The following is an 18592-nucleotide window of genomic DNA, read 5'->3' on the forward strand; positions in this document are numbered from 1 at the left end:
TTCATATAAAGGTGGGTGTTGGTGTTGATGTGAAGGCCTGCTACTTGATGAAGCATTCATGTCTGGCTTGTTTCCACCATAGTTATTTCTTCACCCCTAATTTGAATTTTGCGGATAGGGGTTGAGAGAAAATTTGCCGCCTTTGATTCCCCATATAATTCACTTCTTCACCTTGGGAATTAGATGAACCGGCACAATAACCGTTAGGGTGGTCACCTCCACAAAAATCACATGCCAATACTTGTTGCATAGGAGAGGCATTAGCGCGCATTGCTTGAAGTTGTTGAGGTAGCTTGGCCATTTGTTGGTTCAAGGCTTCAATCTGTTGGGAAAGTATCTTGTTCTGAGCTAACACTGCATCTTGAATACTAAGCTCCAAGACTCCTCTCTTGTGTGAAGAGCTTCTACCATGCTGGCTCCTAAAGTCTGTGGAAGCCATGGACTCAATGATTGTGATAGCCTCTTCAACAGTTCTGAACATGACTGACCCTCCAATAGAAGCATCCAATATCATCCTGGTTTGAGGTTGCAAACCATTACAGAAGGATGAGACTTATTGAACGAATTCCTCTCATCCTCTAAACCATTGCAATATAATTGCTCTTTTTGGTTCTTTTTGTGTGCAGATATAACTAACCTAAATTTAGCTAACAATACCTTAATACACCTCATTTTTTGTGCAGGTATTGAGCTAGGGACTTGAGGATTGAAGATCCATAGGATTGGAAACTAAAGGAGTTAAGGAGCAGAGAAGAGGTCATGTGCCGGGCGCAAGGTGATCCGCACCGGGCGAGCAAAACAGAGCATCTCACTTCTAGAAGCTATTGCGTCGGGCGCAATATGAATTGCGCCGGGTGCAATATGAATTGCGCCGGGCATGTCCTGAAGACAAAGGGCATTTGGAAGGTCATGCGCCGGGCGCGAAGACTTATGCGCCGGGCGCATGAACCCTAATCTGTCTCCCCAAGCTCGTATTTGAAGGCATTTTCGGGGACTCCTCCCCCATTCTCACATTGGGCGCCTCTAGGAGCTGCGGAAGGGATTCCCAGGGCTTGGGATCGTCCGTGTGCGGATCTTTCCTTCGGTTCTTCACTTCCTCTTCCATCTCTATTTTGTATTTGCCCTCATTGTTGTGAGTGGTTTCACCCATTTTTTGTGGGGTTAGATGTAACCATCAAATTCTAATGTAATTCTTACGTTTTGAATGATATATATACATGTTGTTTCATTCATTGTTGTGTATGTTTCTATTCTTAATGATTGTTTGGATTGAATCTCTTTGCATGATATAGGTTCCATTGGGTATTGGAAAATAACCTTTGAAACTAGCTCTGAAACACATGCCTAGTGGGAAATGTATCTAGAAATGGAGCTTAGCCCATTAGTAGTCTTAAACCCTAACCCGTAATGCAGGTGTAGATATTGGGTACTCAAGGGATTGATATTCAATATCCGCACCTAGGCTCTTTCTCTAAGGGATTAGGTTTGAGTAAACTCTTGGGTTGACTAAACAATGAATTTAACAAAAGATTAAGGATACATTAGTGTTACGTTTGGTGAAATCTGACCCCCACAACCTCACAATACCATAATACCATTCCTTACCTTTTCCACTCACAAAACAATATTTATTTACAGCTTTCATTCCAATAGTGACAACTTTGAATTCACTGCACAAACTATGAAATTGGAATTATTCTTTAGTCACGAATAGTCAATAAATGCTTATATTACCTTCTAATCCCTATGGATACGATATTATTACTACTTGAACGGCCGGTATACTTGCCGTGTTTGAGACCGTTGATAGAATTTAACCTGATTTACATTTATAACAAAAGTACTTCAACGGAAATCTCAACAAGTTTTTGGCGCCGTTGCCGGGGATTAGAATGGCGATTTAGTATTTTAGCTATTTGTGACTTATTATTTTGTTGTTATTTTTATTTTTTGTTAGCAATGAATTGTTGGAGCTAACTTGTGTACTCTAGTCTTCAGCTTTCTCTTGTATGCAAGGTACTGTTGAAAATTAGATTGACCAATCCTTCTGAGCCATTGTTGAGCAATCCTGAGATTGAGCACAGGGCAAGGAGGAACAATAGCAACAGGAGGAGGAGGAGAATCAGAGCACTTCAAGTTAGTCACCGTCAGGCTCGGGACAGTAAACAAGCGCTTCCTGGGAGGCAACCTAGAGATCTGAACTGTGTTTTAGATTTTTGTTGCATGTTGTTCTGTGTTATATGTGTTGTTTTGTATTATGTGTTGTGTTTCGTGTTATATGTTGTTTTGTGGTATATGTTGTTTTTTGTTACGTGATAGTGTTAGAATCATGTTTGAGCAGGTAAATATAGGGTACATCTTGTTGGGAGTTTGAGGATGAGGTAATTATGTTTCTGGGTGGAGGTAAGGCCTTCTCTTTAAGTAAATTTAGGCAAAATTGACCATATCAGGGTTACGCGCCCGACGCGCTTTACCTCGCGCCCAGCGCAAGGCTCGAATTGTAGTCTCTGGAACCCACCACGCCGGGCGCGCCTGAGTCACGCCCAGCGCGATATCAGATTTTGAAACCTCGTTGATCTTTACTGATATGAAGCCCGGCGCACGTGTTTTGCGCCCGGCGCAACCTTCCTGACAGCCCATTTTTATCTATTTTCATTCATGTTTCTTTATGTTCTGTTTGTGTTGCATTGTTATAGTCCATTTCCGTGTGCATGCATGTTGTGGTTAATTTTGGTCTAAGGATATTCCCCATTTTTGCTATATTTGCTTGGTCATCAATGTGTATAATTGTTGTGCTCACCATGTTCCTTCATGATTATACTCTTTCACCACTTTTGGTTACTAAGACTTTCAGGCATATACTGGTTGGCCTGGGGACCAGGCTCCTAAGTGTGGGGGAGTGGAGCTGCTGATGCAGACGGAGTCGATGATGGTGGAGCAGTCCCTGAAGATGATGATGACCAGATCCCATAGATGGATGCAGATGGAGCCTACCTTAGTTTACCCGTGTCTATTGCAATTTATTTTTCTGTCTTTTATTTTCAGTATTTAAGTGTTTTTATATATAGTCTTTTTGGTGATTACTTTGTTGGTTCTTTTGTGAATAGTCTGCCTTAGCATGGTTTTTAATCTTGTTGATACTTGTTTTGCTTGTGGTCGATTCTGGATTATAGTTTGCTTAATGTTTATGGTGTGTGTACCTTAGACATTTTCAAGTCACATTAGATCTTTAGTTCATTACTAGTTGCATACGGGTTTCAATGTTGATCATAGAACTGAGCTGAGTGTGATAATTTGTGGATGCATAGCCGGGTGAGGTTTGAGCCTAAATACTGATGAGTGAACTACGCTTTTGTTACATGATAGACTTTGCTTGAGTTTCCCTGGTGGTTTGCTTATATTGTGCACTTATATGATCAAGGCATTCACATTTCCATATTTTGTTAACCATCTAAGCCAAAAAGCCATCTCCACTTTTCACTTGACCCATACCTTCCTAAGCCTAAACACCACACCGTCCATTTGTCCCAAACCATAAAAAAATTAACCATAACCCTTGCTTTGGTTAAGAGAGCAAAACGATGACATCAAATAAGTTTGGGGGAGTTGAAGAATGAGAAATTTTGGGAAGAAGAAAGTATGTGGTCAGCCATTACAAAATATATATATATATATATATATATAAAAACAAAGCAAAACAAAAACAAAAATTTTCAGATGCAAAAGAATAAATATGCATCTCATAAGGGCTAATGGCTTGGATCCGGTTAAGGGCATGTGAAAAATGTTGTATGGGGGTATGGAGAGGGACATCATTGTAAAATATTATTTGCTCTCTCAAGCTATAGCACCTTCAATCCTTGAAAAAACCATAAAACTGCTACTGCTTGACCCTGCTTGACCCAGAATTGCCCTAATAAAGACCTTGTGATAAGTGTCTGCATTTGTTTTACCACTGGTTTCATTTGGAAACGAAGAGCAAAGTTGAATCATGTGGTGTGAGTAGTAGATATGAGAGAAACACTCACCCTGATACACTAGTGTGCACAGAGAGAAACACTTTCCTAGTGAGGATGCATACACAGATAGCCATTACTCTTCTCAGCTCTTTGATCTCTTTTGAAACCTTTGTTTGCATCTTGTCATGTTCTATTGCAATAATTGTGACTGGAGATCCATCTTAGGTTCATGCTTGCGAAAAGAAAATACAAGTGAACTAGGATGTAGAACTTGACACACATGCATTGCTTGTTATCTGCTAGATTAATTACCTTTTGCTTGAGGATAAGCAAGGTTCTAAGTTTGGGGGAGTTGTTAAGTCTCAATTTTACCTCTTTTTGGATGAGACTTATTGAACGAATTCCACTCATCCTCTGAACCATTGCAATATAATTGTTCTCTTTTTGGTTCTTTTTGTGTGCAGATATAACTAACCTAAATTTAGCTAACAATACCTTAATACACCTCATTTTTTGTGCAGGTATTGAGCTAGGGACTTGAGGATTGAAGATCCATAGGATTTGAAACTAAAGGAGCTAAGGAGCAGAGAAGAGGTCATGCGCCGGGCACAAGGTGATCCGCGTCGGGCGAGCAAAACAGAGCATCTCACTTCTGGAAGCTATTACGCCGGGCGCAATATGAATTGCGCCGGGTGTGTCCTGAAGACAAAAGGCATTTGGAAGGCCATGCGCAGGGCGCGAAGACTTATGCGCCAGGCGCATGAACCCTAATCTGTCTCCCCAAGCTCGTATTTGAAGGCATTTTCGGGGACTCCTCCCCCATTCTCACATTGGGCGCCTCTAGGAGCTGCGGAAGGGATTCCCAGGGCTTGGGATCGTCCGTGTACGGATCTTTCCTTCGGTTCTTCACTTCCTCTTCCATCTCTATTTTGTATTTGCCCTCATTATTGTGAGTGTGACACCCTCTACCCCAACATAATTACAATAGATATAAACCATCTATATATAAATTCTTTCTTAGTCTAATATAAAATAATTATCTCAAGTATCATTGGGTAAAAGATGCACATTCATAATTTTCAACTGTAAGTATCAAATTGTCAAGAAATAATAAAATAAAGATTATAGATTAATCCCAGTAAAGGTGGCACGGCCTCCTAGTTAGAAATTAACTTATAATCTTTTAGTAAAATTATAATATGACAAAAATACACACTTTCAACATAAATAACATAAAAATTATAAAAGAAAAATAATAATAATTTAACAATAAGTCTAGCTAATCCCGATGTCACATCCTATCAGAGCGAAACCCAAACAGAAGCCTAAGCTTCACCACCAACATTCTCAGCCTCATGCTAATTATCTGCATCATAATTTAAATATACACAAAAATGACAAGGGAGTGAGAAACTTCTCACTCAGTTGCAGATATAGAAATAAAAGTTAAATAGCACACACACACACACAATATAATTCACATATATAATCAATCTCACATATATGCTTATGTATAATGATTTTCTTGACTTGACTCACTAATGTATGCATGTGGCGCCATACGGAAGTTGCAGAATTCATCACTGGTGACCCGAAGGCACACCTATACAATTGTCGGTGACCCTAAGGTACACCTATCATTGGTGTTCATACACCTCGTTAGCATATCGTGGGTGACCCAAAGGTACACCTTGTTAGTCGTGGGTATGCGGCCTCAGCGGCACACCTGGAGTAATATGTGCATATGATGCATGTCATACATTCACAGACTCAACCTTTAGCATGTTACACATATCATATTCATATTTCATAATTAAGAATTATTTCAATAATCCAATTTAATAGTCCAATAGTTCAACAGTCCAAACAGTCCAACAGTCCAAACAGTCCAACAGTCCAAACAGTCCAACAGTCCAACAGTCCAACAATCCAACAGTCCAGAGGTTGCTTAGGTATCATATTTTTCAATAATAATATATTAAGATCTTTTAAGTAAAGTAGGAAGCTTAAAAGGTAATATAAGATAATAAGGAGGCTCAGCCTTCCATTTAAATAATAGATTACAAATTTATAAATACTTAGGAGGCTTAGCCTTCCATTCAAATAACATATTCTAATATGTAAATAAATAAGATATAAAACAAAACACATCAATAATACATATTCAAAGAAATAAACAACATGCAATGGATCGGGAGCCAATCCAACAAACAAACTATTTAACAATTATTCCCACACCCCCAAGCGAGGTTTCCCACTCCCCCCTTACCTGGGTTTACAGAAATTTGGGCAGAATCTCCTCCTCTCTATCTTTCCTTAAAAGGAATCGGAATTAGGGCAGAATCTCTTCCTCTTTCTCCTTAAACAAGGCACTAGAGTAGAACCTCCTTTTCTTTCTCCTTCTCTCTCTCTTACTTTCTCTCTCTATTTCTCCAGAATTTCCTTCTCTCTAGAATTCTAAATTTTCAAAACCTTAGGCCCCTATTTATAGAATTTTTGAAGTTACTATGCACTATGCACTATTCATTAAAATAATATTATAAATTACTATGCACTATGCACTATTCATTATTATATTCAAATTAATTCAAATTTTGAAACGTAAAGAATCCGCAGCCCACGTTTCAGCCGCCCTTCACTGTGCAATTGCATAGTAAAATACTATTCATATATACGTATTTGTAAATAGTAAAATACGTATACATAAATAGTAAAAATATGTATACATAAATAGTAAAATACGTATACGTAAATAGTAAAATACATAAATAAAATACTTATTCACATAATAAATACATAAAAAAATATTTCTTTTCATTGAATAAAATTTGGGATGTTACAATTCTCCCCTCCTTTTAGAAATTTCGTCCCCGAAATTTTTGCAATGGTAAACTCTTCGCATTCTTACTTCTAATTCTTATGCAACATCACTACCTTGTTGATGTACAACTTTTATCAATTTTCTCAAAGGATTTGCTTAGGGAAAGATCTTGACGAATTTATCCACTCAAACACAAACAAAATCAATTTCTTAAGCGTCTTAGACAAATCTTCCACTAGGGTTTATCTATTCACCATCTTACTTCCAAAATGGAGCATCTAAGTGCTACAAGATTCTAAAAAAACTTCTAGTATGCTAACCATAAATATACAATTGCTTTACTCCTCTCTTCATCTTAGGTCACAAAATATCTTCTTAAGATTTTGGTACATCTTAGTATAAATGACAAAGTCGCTAACAAGGTTATGGGTAAGGTAATTTCTCTCATGAATTTTCAATTTCTTAGAAACATAAGCTACTATCTTTTCTTCTTGCCACAATATTCTTCCTAAACCTATTTTTTTCAGAGACATATTTATATATCACAATAATCTTACTAAAATCTAGTAATATTAACACTAGTCAATCTTTCCTTAAGAGTTTGAAAACTACTTCCTCAATTGTTATCCCATACTAATGTAACTCCTTTCTAGTCAATTCAGTCAAAGGTAATAGTAAGTAATTCAAAGAAGTAAGCAACAAAATGATTTGGGTAGTTAAAAATATACATAGGTTCAAGAATTCCTGATATAGATTATCCTTACAGTTGATTCCAAGGGTAGGCAAGAAACAACCTAGTGAACTGAAATATCTTAATAACCAAAGAAACGAAGGCAAAAGCAATTTTTATAGTGAGAGCAGTTTAAACCATGAACAGCTATTAAAAAAAAATTACTCATTGAATTTTCATATAAACTATCAAACAAGACTCCTGATTTTACTAATTGACTCAAGTATCTCTCACTTAAGCACAACTTAGGTAGATCTTCCTCCGCAAGAAATTTCATGGTCTAAAATACTCACCTCATACAATCCAAATTCATACTTAGACAATCTAGTTTAAATCTATACTCTAATATGATCATCTCACATCCTAAGGTCAAAAACATTTTATTATCACAACCCTCCACTGATTGATCCATAAAGTCATCTATTCTTATTTCTACATACATGTATATCAAATCATATTAGAATACCTTTTTCATAAATATCATTCCTAAGCATGTATGAATTGATCATTGCTTACATCCTATAGCATGTACAAGAACCAACTTTTACTACTTAATTTCTCATTCAAGTCTCTCCTTATTTTTCTCAATCAAAACAACTCACATGCTACCTAAACCATAAATAATTAACATACCAATAATAACACCTAAGGGAATTAACATCATTTCGATCTCTCACCAAAGAGACAACCACCTTTAGATTCAACCTGCTACAACTATAGATGTCAGAAACTTCACCAATCATAAACTCTTAGTACACTCAATATATCACCTCCCATCCAAGGTTCTAATAATTCGAGTTGGCTAACACTATCATGATTATCATTCCTCTGATTACAAACTAACTTAACAATCTCAAACTCAACAATATCAACACAGGACGAACATCATCATCATAATACACAACAAACAAGACATAGTCAGAGTACACAACAGAGTCATGATAAGCACATAACACACACGGTTGATAAAATCGACTTGCTCTGATACCACTAAATGTGACACCCTCTACCCCAACATAATTACAATAGATATAAACCATCTATATATAAATTCTTTCTTAGTCTAATATAAAATAATTATCTCAAGTATCATTGGGTAAAAGATGCACATTCATAATTTTCAACTGTAAGTATCAAATTGTCAAGAAATAATAAAATAAAGATTATAGATTAATCCCAGTAAAGGTGGCAGGGCCTCCTAGTTAGAAATTAACTTATAATCTTTTAGTAAAATTATAATATGACAAAAATACACACTTTCAACATAAATAACATAAAAATTATAAAAGAAAAATAATAATAATTTAACAATAAGTCTAGCTAATCCCGATGTCACATCCTATCAGAGCGAAACCCAAACAGAAGCCTAAGCTTCACCACCAACATTCTCAGCCTCATGCTAATTATCTGCATCATAATTTAAATATACACAAAAATGACAAGGGAGTGAGAAACTTCTCACTCAGTTGCAGATATAGAAATAAAAGTTAAATAGCGCACACACACACAATATAATTCACATATATAATCAATCTCACATATATGCTTATGTATAATGATTTTCTTGACTTGACTCACTAATGTATGCATGTGGCGCCATACGGAAGTTGCAGAATTCATCACTGGTGACCCGAAGGCACACCTATACAATTGTCGGTGACCTTAAGGTACACCTATCATTGGTGTTCATACACCTCGTTAGCATATCGTGGGTGACCCAAAGGTACACCTTGTTAGTCGTGGGTATGCGGCCTCAGCGGCACACCTGGAGTAATATGTGCATATGATGCATGTCATACATTCACAGACTCAACCTTTAGCATGTTACACATATCATATTCATATTTCATAATTAAGAATTATTTCAATAATCCAATTTAATAGTCCAATAGTTCAACAGTCCAAACAGTCCAACAGTCCAAACAGTCCAACAGTCCAAACAGTCCAACAGTCCAACAGTCCAACAATCCAACAGTCCAGAGGTTGCTTAGGTATCATATTTTTCAATAATAATATATTAAGATCTTTTAAGTAAAGTAGGAAGCTTAAAAGGTAATATAAGATAATAAGGAGGCTCAGCCTTCCATTTAAATAATAGATTACAAATTTATAAATACTTAGGAGGCTTAGCCTTCCATTCAAATAACATATTCTAATATGTAAATAAATAAGATATAAAACAAAACACATCAATAATACATATTCAAAGAAATAAACAACATGCAAGGGATCGGGAGCCAATCCAACAAACAAACTATTTAACAATTATTCCCACACCCCCAAGCGAGGTTTCCCACTCCCCCCTTACCTGGGTTTACAGAAATTTGGGCAGAATCTCCTCCTCTCTATCTTTCCTTAAAAGGAATCGGAATTAGGGCAGAATCTCTTCCTCTTTCTCCTTAAACAAGGCACTAGAGTAGAACCTCCTTTTCTTTCTCCTTCTCTCTCTCTTACTTTCTCTCTCTATTTCTCCAGAATTTCCTTCTCTCTAGAATTCTAAATTTTCAAAACCTTAGGCCCCTATTTATAGAATTTTTGAAGTTACTATGCACTATGCACTATTCATTAAAATAATATTATAAATTACTATGCACTATGCACTATTCATTATTATATTCAAATTAATTCAAATTTTGAAACGTAAAGAATCCGCAGCCCACGTTTCAGCCGCCCTTCACTGTGCAATTGCATAGTAAAATACTATTCATATATACGTATTTGTAAATAGTAAAATACGTATACATAAATAGTAAAAATATGTATACATAAATAGTAAAATACGTATACGTAAATAGTAAAATACATAAATAAAATACTTATTCACATAATAAATACATAAAAAAATATTTCTTTTCATTGAATAAAATTTGGGATGTTACAGTGAGTGGTTTCACCCATTTTTTGTGGGGTTAGATGTAACCAACAAATTCTAATGTAATTCTTACGTTTTGAATGATATATATACATGTTGTTTCATTCATTGTTGTGTATGTTTCTATTCTTAATGCTTGCTTGGATTGAATCTCTTTGCATGATATAGGTTCCATTAGTAGTCTTAAACCCTAGCCCGTAATGCAGGTGTAGATATTGGGTACTCAAGGGATTGATATTCAATATCCGCACCTAGGCTCTTTCTCTAAGGGATTAGGTTTGAGTAAACTCTTAGGTTGACTAAACAATGAATTTAACAAGAGATTAAGGATACATTAGTGTTACGTTTGGTGAAATCTGACCCCCACAACCTCACAATACCACAATACCACAATACCATTCCTTACCTTTTCCACTCACAAAACAATATTTATGTACAACTTTCATTCCAATAGTGACAACTTTGAATTCACTACACAAACTATGAAATTGGAATTATTCTTTAGTCACGAATAGTCAATAAATGCTTATATTACCTTCTAATCCCTGTGGATACGATATTTTTACTAGTTGAACGGCCGGTATACTTGCCGTGTTTGAGACCGTTGATAGAATTTAACCTGATTTACATTTATAACAAAAGTATTTCAACGGAAATCTCAACAAGTTTTTGCCTCAAAACCATGGTTGGGGCACCTCCTCAAGAGTGATTTGTATCTCTCCCATGCTTCACATAGTGGCTCATCCGCACCTTGAGCAAAAGTAGCAATGGTAGTCCTGGCCTCAGTGTTCTTGGACGAGGGAAAGAACCTGGCTAAGAATTTAGTCTCCACATCCCTCCAAGTGGTCAGGCTTTGGTTTGGTTGAGAATGAAGCCAAGCCTTAGCCTTCCCATTCAGAGAAAATGGAAACAACCTCATGAATAGCGCTTCTTCATCTACCCCAGAAACTCCAACTGAACCGCACAACTCATAGAAAGTGTAGAGATGAGTATGTGGGTCTTCATGATCCAGGCCAGAAAATTGGTGAGAGCTAATAAGTTGTAAGAGCGCAGGCTTCATCTCTGCTAGTCTGTCATTCATGGTAGGCCTCACAATGCTTGAGAATTCCCTCGGGCTAGTGTAGGTGAAAGCGTCACCTATAGTGCACCTCCGATTCTGATTGTTATTGTGAGCGCCACCTTCACCTTCCATGGTGAACTTAAGAATGTTAGAGACAAGAACTTCAAGAATCTGAGTGGTTGGTTGGCTGACTAGATTTGCTCTAGTCCTCCTTCTCCTCCTGTTGCTGTTATTCCTCCTTGTCGTGCGTTCAATCTCAGGATCATTCAAAAATGGCTCAGAAGAAGCAGTACCTCTGTTTCGGATAGTACCTTGCATACAAGAGAAAACAACAGACTAGAGTGCACAAGTCAGCCCAAAGAATTCATTTGCTAAAATCAAAATTAACAATAAAAGTAAAGGAACAAGTCACAAATAGCTATAAATACTAAATTGTCTTGCTAATCCCCGGCAACGGCGCCAAAAACTTGTTGAGATTTCCGTTAAAACACTTTTGTTTAAATCTATAATTCAGTTAAATTCTATTAACGGTCTCAAACACGGCAAGTATACCGGCCGTTCAAGTAGAAAAATATCGTATCCACAGGGATTAGAATTTAACATAAGCATTTATTGACTATTCGTGACTAAAGAATGATTCCAATTTGTAGTTTGTCACGTGAATGTGAATTAAAGATCATGACTACTGGAATGAAAGCTATAAAAATATTTGTTTGAGAGTGGAACATGTTAGAAATGGTATTATGGTTTTGTAAGATTGTGGGGTCAGATTTCACCAAACGTTAAACTAATGAATCCATATTCTCTTGTTAAATTCATTGCTTAGTCAACCCAATAGTTTACTCAAACCTAATCACTTAGAGCAAGAACCTAGGTGTGGATATTGAATATCAATTCCTTGAGTACCCAATATCTACACCTGCATTATGAGCTAGGGTTTAAGACTACTAATGGGCCAAGCTCCATTCCTAGATACATTTCCCACTAGGCATTTGTTTCAAAGCTAGTTTCAAAGGTTATTTTCCAATACCCATGGAACCTATATCATGCAAGGAGAATCAATCCGAGACAAGCATTAAGGATAGAAACAACACAACAATGAATGAACAACATATATATATATATCAGTATAAGCCTGGCGCATAAGAATGAGTAGAATTGTTCAATAAATCTCATTCAGAAAGAGGTATAATTGAGACTTAACAAAAGACAACATAAGAATTTTGTGCATAGAAGATGGTGACTGGAATTGGATGGTATTTTAATCTCTACCAGGTTTCTCCAAATGTTCTGCATTCTTTATTAACTAATTGTAAAACAATATTTTGAATAGCATGAGAGATTTATACACAAGAAAACTGAGCCCCAAAATGCTATTAAGTTTAAGTACAAGAGTTTTACAATTTTCCAAATTCAAATATGAGAGCTGAGCTGTTTAGATATAAAGAGAAATTTTGTAGAGTTTTTCTACTTAAAATATAGAGTTTACTTTCTAGTAAAAAGACTTCTAAACATGTATCTAAGCAAAATTTTAAAAATAATATTATTAGTAGAGAAAAAATAAAGAAGACAGGAGCATAGAAAAAAAAAAGATTAAAAATTCACTTGAAAAATCACTTCAAACAACCCTTTAAAATCCGATGGGTTTGGGTGGGATTGTTTTATGAATCTGGTATTTATAAATAACACTAAAAAGTCTTTCTGTAACAACCCACCTTAGGTCATCACATAAATCATCAATCATAATAAATAATATATAATAAAGAAAATATTAGAGCAAAAGCCAGCTACGCTAGAGTGTAAAAATTGTTTTCATAATAGCAAACATAAATATATTAGTCATTCTCAGTAAAATTATATAGTCATCCAAAATATATTAACATTAACCATCAACAGAAACACCCTAGGTGCTGGTCAAGCTCTAAGCCTAGCCACTTCTCAAAGCAGCTACCCAGAAGACTCCTTGCTATCCCATGGCCTCACACCTAATCTGCTCCCCCACATAGTGAGATCATCACAGTTCCACCACATGGAAACATAAGGGTTAGCACGTATAAAACCAACCATAGTATAAATATCATTTAACAATTATTTATTCAAGCCAACATGTATTTCCAAGATAGATATAAACCAATATAATGTATACACCTCCATGCCAATGCATACATATTAATTAAAGAAATCCATAACCATAGTATACAATCCATACCATATGTATACATAATCTACATCCAAAGCAAAGTCACACCACCGTATAATCCATGATGTAACCAACACATCCAAACCAAATGTTGGCCTCAACTCCTATCCAAACCAAGTGTTGATACGGTGAAACATGTCAGCAACCCATGTCTCACGCCTAACCTCTCATGGAAAGTATACAGTTGGATTACGTCGTCACGTAACCCTGGTGGGGTCACCTCATCCATCGGTATGACTCGACCCAGACCCATACCGGTAGCAAATAGATACTTAGAGGAGTACTTCAGAATCCACCTAACATCTGAAGTGGTTTACTATATAATCCTTGGAAAAGTTCCAAATTGGAAATCCTCACAATGGGATTCCGAAATTTCATATTTTCTCCAAAGATTATATCCCTGATCTCACCAAGAGACCTCCCATCCATAACCTTACTCCTCTCAGTCCTATTTACTTTTCCAAACCACATACACATACTTCATAATTATATATATAAACATAATCATAACCATGCCAAATTAAATATCCAAAACAACCACCAACTTGAATAAATAACAACCATCAACTTAAATAAATAACAACCTTCATACAAACAAAATAGCATATTAAAAGTTATACTACTCCTATCATGCTCATGTATACTAGATTAAGTTTTATAAGTACTACCCTTACTTAGCATACTAGATTAATTTTATAAATGCCACCCTTACTTGGATAAACCTGAATTGAAACTCGGGCAGAAACTGAGACTATAGCACAGCTGCCTCCCCAAGGCTCCTTCCGTCTAAAACAGGGGCCGGAGCTAAAACTAGGACAGAACCTCCTCCTCTAGATTTCCCTTGGTCTTCAAAGAGAAGAAGAGGGAAAGAAGAGAGTATGAGAGAAGAGAGGATGAGAATGAGAAGTGTTTCTTGGGATGGTTTGCAATGGAGAAGTGAAGGCCTATTTATAGCCTCCATAACACATTAAAATAATGTAAAATAATGGAGAAAAAGATAGACAAAACTAAGTGGAATGAATTAGTGGAATGAATTATAGAAGTTGGTGGGATGAATTAATGGAGTTGGTGTGAATTAATGGAGTTGGTGCCATGTTCTTTTCCGCACCGACTTTGGCTACTGATTTGGACCTTATAGACAGCCGAATCTGAAAATATTTCCTTCATGCAAGTTGTAGTATTTTATCTTATCTTTCCATAGCCACCACGTTTGTATCATTTGAAAAACCACCGACCAAGTTATACCCCAAACACCGAGGCTTGCCAATCAGCCCAGCGAGAAACAATTGTATTAATAAAAGTCCAATTTTGACCTCCTAAACGACCGATTTTGCAAATGGCTATTTCTGCAAAAGTTGTGCGTTTTTCTCTTAGATTTCCATTGACACCAATTTTGCATCATTTGGACCATCAAAGCCCAAGTTATGCCTCGGACACTGAGACTAGTCAGTCAGCCCAGCGAGAAATGATTCTTAAAAAAAAATTTCACAACTATCTAATTAGATCTAACAACACACATATCTTTCTAAGCATAAATGGAGTGTGAATTATCTATAATTGAAGTAAAATATAACCACCAAATTATGACCAAATACCACATAGTAATAATGACAATAATAATAATAATAGTAATAATCATGTTGAAAACTGAGATGTTACAATTCTCCCCAACAACAAAAATTTTCGTCCTCGAAAATTCACTTACTTGAAAAGAGATTTGATCCTTCATCTTATCTTCCAACTCCCAACTGGCTTCATTAGTAACCTCATCCCAAATAATCTTTACCAAATTGATAGATTTTCTCCGCAAATGTTTAACTTTCTTATCTATCATTGAGACTGGCTGTTTCTCAAAAGTTAAATTCTCCTTAACTTGTACTGCCTCTGATTCCAAAACATGACTCGGATCGTGAATATACTTTCTCAGTTGTGAAACATGAAACACATCATGCAAATTAGACAGGAATGGAGGTAATGCAATCTGATATACCACTGATCCAATCCCCTTGAGAATTTGATACGGCCCAATAAACTTAGGATTCAACTTCTTAGCTTTAATAGCTCTTCCCACACCTGTGGTAGGAGTCACCTTCAAAATACATGTTCTCCCTCTTTAAACCAACACAAAGGTGTTCTACATTTCCTCCCATATAGAGCCTCAAATGGTGTCATTCCTATACTTGCGTGAAAACTATTATTATAAGTGAACTCGACCAAAGGTAACATTTCTTCCCAACTCCCTAGATGATCCAAAATACAAGCCCTCAACAAATCCTCCAAAGATTGGATAGTTCTCTGAGACTGTCCATCAGTCTGTGGGTGATAAGCAGAACTGAGTCTCAACTTAGTCCCTAATGCCTGATGCAAACTCTGCCAAAATCGAGAAGTAAAACGAGGATCCTTATCAGAAATAATACTGGAGAGCACACCATGTAATCTAACAATCTCCTTAATATACAACTGAGTTAACTTTTCCAAGGACCACTTTATATTCACTGGAAGAAAATGAGCACACTTAGGTAATCTATCCACAATCACCCAAATAGAATCACAATTCTTAATAGACCTTGGAAATCCAACAACAAAATCCATAGTTATACTATCCCATTTCCATTCTGGCACTTCCATCATCTATAATAAACCTCCTGGTTTTTGATGTTCTACCTTAGCTTTCTGACACAATGCAAGATGCAACATACTCGGCCACCTCCCTCTTTATACCATTCCACCATTTTTGTCATACCCTGATGTACACTCAACTTGCTTTTTATGACCTTCCTCAAGTATCAACTTCTTCAATTCTGCATCTTGTGGAATACAAATTCTGCACTTGTACCTTAAAACCCCATCCATATCTTGTTCAAGATTCTTCCTAAACCTCCTAGGAAAACCCACAACAAAGTTTATACACATTATCTCATTTCCAAATAGGAACATCTAAAGGCTACAAAAGTCCTAAAAGGCACCTAATGTTCTGTCTCAGACTTATACTATACTAAATATGAGTACACACCATCCTCTATTCCTCTCTACACTTAAGGCCACCATGCTTCCACTGCACGACTTTGATACACCTTAGTAGCTCCTCAATGGATACTAAGAGAACACTTGTGTCCTCCCTTTAAGATCATCTTCCTAAATTCAAGATTACTAGGCCATAGATCCTATTATTGAACCCCAAAACATCATCAATTTCCACTCGTAAAGGGCTATTTATACCCACCCCTACTAATCCTCTCCACTTGGTTCACTAAGAAAGAATTTAACTCCTAGGCTTCTCTAATCTCGTCCATTAATTCATTAGTTACTTTCAACATACTAAATTCAATGCTCCTAAGGGTGAGCTCACACATCACGCTTAAGTCTCTAAGTTCTTTAGTCAAATCCAACCCTTAAATCATCAAATGTGGTAGGCGAAAGATCATCCTACTCAAGGTATCTGCCAGAATAATATTTTCATTTCTACGACCCTCTCCAAAAATCATGTGCCTAAGCGTAAGTTTTACACAGAATCAATCTCCAAGTCTTACCACCTCATCTATACCGAAGGCAGCTCTTATCCACTACCTTGTCCTATATCCTCTTGTCTTGTTTTCAAAATGAATCAACTAATTATGCTTCTCCAATTTCCTTCAATAATTCACTTGTTACTTTAGTCATACCTAGTCTCATACTACTAAGGGTAACCTCATAAGCCAAACTTAAATCTTTAGACCAAACCAAAAGATCTATCTCTCTAACCATAAGGGAAGATATATCTAGAGGTCTTCTACTCAAAGTATCAACCACCATACTAGCTTTGCCCAAATGACAATTAAGATCAAAATCCTAGTCCTTAAAAATTCCAATTATCCTTTGTAATACCCATTTTATTATTATGGCATTTTCGTAAATTTTCAAAGGCATAGGGGTATTTTTGTAATCTTATTATTGGATGGCATTTTGGTAATTATCGGTGGCATTTTCGTAATTTTTATTAAAATTTTTGGGGCATTTTCGAATTTTGGAACGGGCTGTTCCAAAAGCGGAACGGGCCGTTCCAAAAGAGAAAATTGTGCGTTCTGGGTACGTGCAGAACGGGGCCGGAACGGGCCGTTCTCCAAAGGAGAACGGGCCGTTCTGCTTGGAGAACGGGGCGTTCCCCTTGCAGAACGGGCCGTTCTGCTTGGAGAACAGGGCGTTCTCCTTGCAGAACGGGCCGTTCCGAAAGGAGAACGGGCCGTTCTGCTGGGTTTCGAAACGGGCCGTTCTGGGGCCGTTCCAGTCGAAAATTTTACGTTGTTCTGAAGGATTCAGAACGGGCGTTCCGTTTCCGGAACGGGCCGTTCTGGTTAGGTGGCGAAAATTTGCTATAAATAGGGGCCTTGGGGTGTTGGAATTGTATGCCTTGAGAGAGAAAATTTCTAGAGAGAGAAAGGGAGAAAGAGAGAGGAAAGAGGAGAGAAAGGAAGGAGAATCCAGTAGAGGAGATTCTGCCCGAGTTTCGGTTCCTGTTTAAGGAGAGAGGTGGAGGTTCTGCCCGAGTTTCAGTTCAGGTTTATACAAGTAAGGGTGGCATTTATAAAATTAATCTAGTAAGGGTGGCATTTATAAAATTAATCTAGTATGCTAAGTAAGGGTAGTGCTTATAAAATTAATCTAGTGCGTATGACCATGATAGGAATAGTATAATTTTAATATGCTATTTTATGTGGAGATTTTCATTTCATATAGTATAATTTGGATCAATTGATGATTGTTTTGGATAATTATATTATTATTATATTGACAAATTGGCATGGTTATGGTTATGTTTAATTATGGAATATGCTGTGTATGTGGTTTGGAAATGTTTAATTATGGAATATGCTGTGTATGTGGTTTGGAAATGTTTAATTATGGAATATGCTGTGTATGTGGTTTGGAAAAGTAAATAGGACTTAAAGGAGTAAGGTTATGGTATGGATTAGA

At 36.6% G+C, this 18592-nt stretch overlaps 1 protein-coding gene across 24 annotated transcripts in view; it reads right to left on the reverse strand.

Annotated features, from left to right (window-relative positions):
• LOC109792037 (uncharacterized) overlaps window positions 1–18592 on the reverse strand; it is a 55393-nt gene that overhangs the window by 21737 nt on the left and 15064 nt on the right. For 20 of the 24 annotated variants that reach the window (XM_083061951.1, XM_083061948.1, XM_083061950.1 and 17 more), the window contains 3 exons: window positions 9819–11778; window positions 6229–8917; window positions 2952–5325 (listed from right to left, as the gene is read on the reverse strand). The exons of 2 other annotated variants lie outside the window; for them this stretch is intronic. In XM_083061951.1, the coding sequence (XP_082918077.1) occupies window positions 11041–11778 (738 nt within the window). In that variant the 3' untranslated portion in view covers window positions 2952–5325; window positions 6229–8917; window positions 9819–11040. Of the gene's footprint in view, window positions 1–2951; window positions 5326–6228; window positions 8918–9818; window positions 13433–18592 lie in introns of those variants that run through there. 2 more of the 24 variants (XR_014428441.1, XR_014428443.1) reach the window with 2 other exon arrangements.

This window comes from Cajanus cajan, chromosome 8, assembly GCF_000230855.2.
Source record: "Cajanus cajan strain Asha chromosome 8, NIPB_CcT2T_4, whole genome shotgun sequence".
NCBI classification, from domain to species: domain Eukaryota; kingdom Viridiplantae; phylum Streptophyta; class Magnoliopsida; order Fabales; family Fabaceae; genus Cajanus; species Cajanus cajan.